Source organism: Engraulis encrasicolus, chromosome 10 (assembly GCF_034702125.1).
Source record: "Engraulis encrasicolus isolate BLACKSEA-1 chromosome 10, IST_EnEncr_1.0, whole genome shotgun sequence".
Lineage (NCBI taxonomy): Eukaryota > Metazoa > Chordata > Actinopteri > Clupeiformes > Engraulidae > Engraulis > Engraulis encrasicolus.
This window is the reverse complement of record NC_085866.1, coordinates 27,080,312-27,088,269: the sequence shown is the minus strand read 5'-3', so window position 1 is coordinate 27,088,269 and position 7,958 is coordinate 27,080,312. Positions and strand designations below refer to the sequence as shown.

The window sequence follows — 7,958 nt, the reverse complement described above, 5'->3', positions numbered from 1 at the left end:
AGAATGTAAAATTCAAAATTCAAAATTCTATTCTACTCTATTCTATTCTATTCTATTCTATTCTGATATATCAATACTCAACAGACGAGACCTTTTGTACTGAGCACTATGGGTGAATCTCAGATGTGTTTTTAGATTTGTATAACCGTAAGTTCTTTTTACATATCTATTCTTTTTATATTTTTATCCTTCATCACTTAACCCAAACCCAGTCTCATGGTTGTATGTTTCTCCCTCTCATCAGTAATGGTGCTGATGTGTAGTAAGATGAAGATGGACCCTCTGAGGACAAACCTGCTGCTGCTGATGCTACTGTTGCTGCTGCTCTGTGCCCTGGTCCTCTGCTCTCCGCCAGTGTCCACCGGCAACCATCGCCCCCCAAGGGGACCCGCAGGTGAGCAGTTGGGCCCCGAGCACTAGGCATGGACATACCTGCCTCACCACACACACACCTGCACTGGATACACCTGCCCTCACGTACACATGCTGTGTTGCTCAGGCCCCTTTGGACTCATTAGAGTGTATGGCCACATACTGGAGGGACACAAGAGGCACACACACGCGCACGTGCACGTACGTACGCATGCACGCACACACGCACACACGCACGCATACACGCACACTCATACACGTACACACACACACACGTACACACACACACACACACACACACACACACACACACACACACACACACACACACACACACACACACACACACACACACACACACACACACACACACACACACATAGTGACACACAGGAGGGCCACTCATATTGCCCACCCATGGGACAGAGGAGAGGAGAGAGAGGGATAACCACACCAAATCATCACTAGGCTGGAGGAGATGTTTAGCCATGAAAAAGAAACTAGGTTTGATACTTAAAGGAAAACTGAGGTGTAAAAAAAATGGCAACCCATTATTCTTAGTGAGGACCTGACCCGGACCTAGACCTAGCCCTTGACCTAGCATTCCGTTGCATTCCAAAAGTGACTGATTTCAATCTATTAATGACTTATTAGAAACAAATACACTGCAGTGGACCTTCACCAAAGTTGCACATTCAGGTCTTTCTTTACATCATGTTAACACTTTTTAAGAAGCTAAACAAAAAACCTTGTTTGGCAGACGGTGAGTAGAGACCTTGAGTTTTCCTTTTTTCCTCGTGTTTTCGCAGAATATGAAAGGTCAGAGCATCTCCATGTCAGGTGTAGTGAGCTGTGTGAAAAGGTTTAAAGTAAAACAAGTCTTAAACTTTGTTATGTTTTAATTGGTATCCATAAAACAAACAACAACACACACAAAAAATAAACAAACAAAACCTCACCAATGTGCTAACTATTAAGTCAGTAACTGTTATCAGTCAGAATTCTCATAGAATCATAGAATGTGAAAATCTAGGGGAAGGACGTTGCAGAAGTAGTGAAGGAAGATTGTAGGCTTACTCTTTAGGAAATTATACTTTTAAGCCTGCAGCGAGGACATGGTTGCTAGTTTCCATTAGAGAGTAATGGTAACAGGCTCAAGGGGATAATTATTGTCTTGGAGTGGCAGGGGATGGAAAGATCATTAAACCTGTGTGTAAATGTATATAAACAAGTCTTTCATACTGCCGCTTGAAAATGTCCACTGTTCCACCATTTAAACTTAGTAGTAGTCGTTGAAAAGACACAACTAACAATACTACACTGCCCCCAGTATGGCATAAGAAGGGATTATGACTTTGTTATTTATATTCTGGCAACAGCACATTTGTACCAGGGGCCATGTCCTAACAGATTAAACAGCAACAATCATACAGACTACACTTATGTCTTATCAAAAAATTATATCTGTTCAGGTTAAAATTACTTTAAAAAGATCTCAAAATGTTAATGACTCATTAGAAACTGCATGAAACACAACATTAAATATTAAAATCTACATCATAATGTACCGCAGGTTACATGATCTCGACACCTTTTTTTTCAGCAGGCTATTTTTTGTTGCAGTGTGTTGAAGTTTTGCTTTAAGCTGCTGCGTATTGATCGCCGCGCTGCGATTCGCTGTGAAGTGAGGTCACCTCTGCGGGGGCGGTAACCTGATGCGGCCTAACGACATCCCATGATAAGGCCAGAAATCATAATTAGCCTCAAATGAAGGTTACCACCGACGGCGGTCCTCTCCCCTGCTCATTGCAGGGGGAATGAGAGGGAACAGCAAGCCCAACGCTTTCCTCGCTTTCCGTGAAATATAAAATTGATGATAAGGGATAATAATAATATGAGGCATACCACGAGGGATAATTCCTTTTTAACCAATGCATAACAACTGCTTACTAAGGATTTACCAGATGTTACGCGTTAACAAATAGACTTATTAACGGAACTTTATAAAGTTGTAGTAAGTACAACATTAGTATATGATAGTACAGTTGATACACCTGTTACAGTATTCCATTGTACCTAATGAGGGTTTTTACTTTCATTTTACTTCTGCTTCTAATTTAGTCAACTGTGGTTATTAAGAAATGACTTATTGACAACTGAATAAATGACCTTTATGTTGTAGAAGAGGTATTATTGTGACTGCAGTCAGGGCTGGATTAACGCACAGGCTAGATATGGCTGCAGCCTAGGGGCCCCCACCACAGGCTAGATATGGCTGCAGCCTAGGGGCCCCCACCACAGGCTAGATATGGCTGCAGCCTAGGGGCCCCCACCACAGGCTAGATATGGCTGCAGCCTAGGGGCCCCCACCACAGGCTAGATATGGCTGCAGCCTAGGGGCCCCCACCTGCCAAGGGGCCCCTGATTGGCCAAAAGTGGAATAAAAATGCAGAATTGTAACGGATGCAATATTGAAAAAAATCAGGCCATGTTGGCTACAGTTGGTGTACATGTTATCCTTAATTCCTAGCTCGTAATTATGACACTGTCTATACATTTGTCACGAAGTTTGCCTCCCAAGGAGGGCCCACAGCAATCTGCAGCCTAGGGGCCCCAGGCCATCTTAATCTGGCCCTGACTGCAGTAGAAGTTTTAGTAGTAGTAGCCCTAGTAGTAGTAGTAGTATGTAGTAGCAGTACAATAGTAGTAGTAGTAGTTGTTGTTGTTGTGCAGTAGCAGTAGTACTACAGTAGTATTAGACCTAGTAGACGTAACAAAAGTTAAAATAATAGTAGTGCACTGTATTCAGTAGTAGTGAAATAGATGAAGCAGAAGTTGTTTAGTGAATAGGGTTGTATTGCAAATGTAAGTCAATAAAGCAGTTTGTAACTGGTGAAATGTGTGGGGAGCGACTATTGATGACAGCCCACTGCATAATGGCTTAATGCACTGCTTTGTCAGGGAATATGATGGGGTTCATGCCAACAACCACACAGGAAAGTACATCTCTGGACTTGTATGGTGTCTGATCTGCCAGAGCCTATGCTTGCTGCCCATAGATGAGGTTTTTGGACCTCTCTTATCAAGTGTCAATGAACTTGAAGCGTGTTTCCTCACTCCGTCTTTTGAATTAGTTTGACCTTTTTTAATTAGTTTTTCTCTTCCCTTATCATCATTTGTTTTAAACAGCATTTCGTAATCCCTCAGTTATCTTTGTTAAATATATTGTGAGACCGGGTTGAAATTTAATGTATTTATTTACATTTAAATGTGAAGTGTAAGTGAAGTGAAGTGAAAGCCCAACTGGGAAACTCCAACTCCCATTGTCATTGTGACACAGCACTCCACAGCACAAGTTAACACTGCACACTGCACACAACAAAATTGCATTTATGCCTCACTCATGCCAGGGGGCAGCCCCCAATGGTGCCCTAAGGGAGCAGTGCGGCGGGACGGCACCATGCTCAGGGTACCTCAGTCATGGAGGGGGATGGGGGAGAACACTGGTTAATTACATTAAATTAAATGTTAAATTAAACATTGTTTGTGCAAGCAGTGGATCTGTGCCTTCAGGTTTGTAATTACTAGTGGCTTTTTCATTTCACTTAGTATACTCAAAGTATTACTCAAAGGCATGCAATACTTACTGTGCATCAATTCTGTATTTGCCCTGTAAGTACTCATTTTAAGCACTTGGTGGCACCATAACATCAATATCCACATGGCTACATCTCCATTGGGCTTTGTGTATCTGTAAGTCTGTGCATGTCGATCCACCAGTGGAACGCTGTATTAGCCTTTGAAAAGTTACTACCCTGGTACTTCACTATGACATAACACAGGGCCTTTAGTAATGCACTACGACTTGATCATTGCCAGTCTGGTTAACAGGTTAACACACATCATATACAGAGTTCAAGAGAGTCCTTGTGCACAAGCATTCAGTAATGCAGGTGCAGGTGTGAGGCAGGAAAAGGTGATCACAGATGAAAATTTAGAAGACACCGCACACTGGATACTGCTCTTTTTTCTCACTTTATTTTTGGGACCCAAAATAAGAAAAAAGAACAGTGAGCAGTGTGCGGTGTCTTCTGAATTTTCATCTCAAATCCTATACAATTGTGTCCATTTGTGTGCTGCCATTCACCATTTCACCATGGGTGTCTTTTGTAGTGATAATGCTCAGAAAAAAAGGCATTATGAACTATGACCTCATTATAAGCCTGCCACCGCCCCCATCAGTATTAAAATAATAATATAGACTACAATACAATGGAAACTAAACACCACCCCCTCTCATCTGTATCCTTCTCAACACCCCATTGGGCTCCTCAACACCCCCCTGGGGGGCTGTAGAGCCCCCATTGAGAAACACTACTCTAAATGTTGAATAATCAGTGCACATGTTACTGTGTAGGAAAGGCAAAACTGGCGTAAGTGTAGGATGGCTAAACCCTGCAGTTAATTAATTATCACCTTTTAAACTCACCTGTTCAGCTGTGAATGCTGCCGGCCGCCTGCAGACACCTCCCTGAGGTGTTAATAGGGACCACTCCTGATCTGTGGAGGCCAACTGTCTGCCGCCTTCTCATGACTGCCCATGCATGGTGTAACAGTCATCTTATGAAGGTGGTTCGCAAACTGGGGGTCAGGACCCACTGTAGGGGGGTCGGGGATAGAAGGGACTGTTTGCATACAACCTTGAATATACTGTATGCTTTTATAACCATTCCATACATTGTTAGTAACAATATTCACTTCAACTGGTAATACATGTATTTACTTTTCCTGTGATATGCATCAAAGTTTAGCAAAAATATGTTTTTGCATTTAGAAAATGGGAGGTGGGCTGGTTGCAAAAATATTCTAGTAGAAAATGTTTGAGAACCACAGGTCTATGCCATGTCAAATTACTTTCTTGGTCAGAGGCATAGAAAATGTCCCGAGACAAGTAAAGGTCATGTGTTCATGTGTTCTGTCATGTGTTGAGTGTCTTCTTAATACTTTGTGTGCTATGTCTATCACTGCTCCAATGACTATGACATGTGTAACACTTCACTTATGATAGTATTTGTCAAGCATAGCTGCCTCTGTTTCAATCTCTCTTTCAGTCTTTGTCATGTACTGCAGTGTTTCTCAACTGGTGGGTCGCGACCCAAAAGTTGGTCTCGGGGGGTCATGGGTGGGTCGCGGAGCCTTGGTGTAAAAAAACGTAATTCTAAAAAAAAAAAAAAAAATCCAACTTGTCCTGCAACAATTTACAACTTTTATTTTGATAGGCTAGTGAACTCTGTGTCATCTGTCGTCATAAATACAATCTGAATGTTTATGCCAGGTAGATAGCGTGCAACCAGTCATTCGAGTCTTGGTTACATTTTGAAAATTGCATTGAATTGACTTGAACGCTAAAAAAATTAGGTCGCAACCGAATGAGAGTGGAAAATGGTGGGTCCCAAGACTGTTCCAGTTGAGAACCACTGATGTACTGTATATTACCTCAGGAAAGTTCCTGCACACTGGTCACATATGCAGAATTCACTTCTAGATCAAATAGGCTAGACCGAAACATTGCAAGTAAACTCTGCAAATGTGAACAGTGTGTGGGAGCTTTGTTGTCCTCAACGTTAGTGACCTTGGGGTTCCACTCCTACGCACTTGGCCAAAGGAGGTGTGCAAGAATTCTACAAAGCAGAACTTCGGATCCGGCTGTACAGTATATTACCTCCCCTCTTCTCCTGCCCAGCGGTGGACAAACTGCATTGAAACATTAAAAGTGCTGCCAGATACTCCTTCTGCTTGCTTCTAACACAGTTGATTTGACTAATTAGTTCATCAACCTGGCTGAGGGGCTGTGGTAATTAAGATCAGCTGGTTCGTTGAATTGGTGAAGCAAATATGTGTCAGGGTTTTTACCAAAGAGGCTTGAGACAAGAGGGCTTACTCACGTCATAACAGCGTAGTAGGAAATGATGGCGAGGGGAGTACGGAAATGTTATTCACTGTGGAACAGGTCATAGGACAGCGTGAATGTCTGTCAGCTGTCCTTAATTACCCCCAGCAATTACTGCTGACCAACAGCTGCCGTTACTTGGCCACAAATTATCCATCATGGTGTCGCCCCCACTGGCCATGTGCAAGGGAGTACGAAAATGGCATCCATCGCACCCACTGACCAATGACCATGCGCAAGGGAGTTAATTTTCCATCCACTCGTGTCCTCAGGCAACGCCCCCGTACTACACCGTGGCCAATGCATTCCCCGCCAAGAGATTGTTCTTTCTCTTGAGTTTCTTTGGTTTTTACTTTCAGAGGCTGGGATGTCTGTCTCAGCTCCTGGACAGCCTGACATGTCTCCAAAGATTTTCAATATCTTCACCGGTGCAACAAAGTGGGATCAATTTCAGTCTCCTAAATGGGCGTGACTTTCCCGACTGAACTCAGTTTATTCTGAACCCCCCTGTTAGTCTCCTATAGGGGCATGGCAGGCAGAGCTCATAGACATGCAGCTCATAGAACCTTATGTCATATTGACTCTTGACGAAAATCTTTACGAAGCCTCTCCACCTTATCAATTGTATCTGATGAGTTTCTCACCTGTGTGTTTTAGTGAAAGTGAAGGCCCACCTGCACTCTCGGAAATAAAGGTACATAACTCGTCGCTGTGGTAGTACCCTCAAAGGGAGCACCATTGTGTCGCTTGATTGGTACCCCAAAAGAGAGGTGCGTACAGTTTCTTGCAATGTCGACCAATGTGCATCTGTCACCTCTTTTTTGCTGTACCACCCAAGTGACGCAATGGTACTCCCCATTGAGGGTACTGCTACAGCAACTAGTTCTGTACCTTTATTTCTGAGAGTGTGGGAAACTCCAACTCCTATTGTTACAGCACACAAGTGCACACTGCACACAACAAAATTGAATTTATGCCACAAGAGAGCAGTACAGTGGGACGGTACCATGCTCAGGGTACCTCAGTCATAGAGGAGGATGTACCTGACGTGTCTCACCTGTGCATCTCAGATCAGCCTCTGAGGTACCTGACGTGTCTGTGAGGCCTGGCACCCAGGGCTGTACTGGTAATCTGGCGTACAGGGCATTTACCCGGTGGGCCGACAGTCCCCAGGGGGTGACACTGTTGATTTTTTGTTTGTTTGTTTGTTTTTTACGTAGAGGTTTGCCCTCAACTTAGATGGGGCAGCCCATTGGTATGTCTTTAGTATAGACAGTGGACTGAGATTATTTTTTTATAATGTTATCTTTTATGATATTATCTTTTATTATTATATGGTGTCACGTCATCGGTCGAATGCTCCATTCATTTCAACGGGGCTCCCCAACGTTCGCACGTCTGTTATTTTTCGATAACGGACGGGTTGGTCTATAACAGACCGCTGTCAATGGCAACAAGACTTTTCACTGCTAAAGCGACTTTTCAACAAGACTCTAATCAGCTGCTGTGATAGACAACACCTGTTGTCCTGGCTACCTAGCTGTTGCCTAGCGGTGTTCCACAACGGCACTGTTTTGTTTTTGCGCAGCAACAATCTTTTGACATTAAAAACTATAATAGACTTAACATTAAATAG

At 43.2% G+C, this 7,958-nt stretch overlaps 1 protein-coding gene across 1 annotated transcript in view; it reads left to right on the top strand.

The window, feature by feature from the left end:
• Nucleotides 1-267: 267 nt before the first annotated feature.
• LOC134457434 (chemokine-like protein TAFA-3) overlaps nucleotides 268-7,958 on the top strand; it is a 16,389-nt gene continuing 8,698 nt past the window's right edge. Inside the window, 3 exon segments of the mRNA XM_063209449.1 lie at nucleotides 268-394; nucleotides 1,182-1,191; nucleotides 7,393-7,498. Coding sequence (XP_063065519.1) covers nucleotides 268-394; nucleotides 1,182-1,191; nucleotides 7,393-7,498 — 243 coding nt within the window.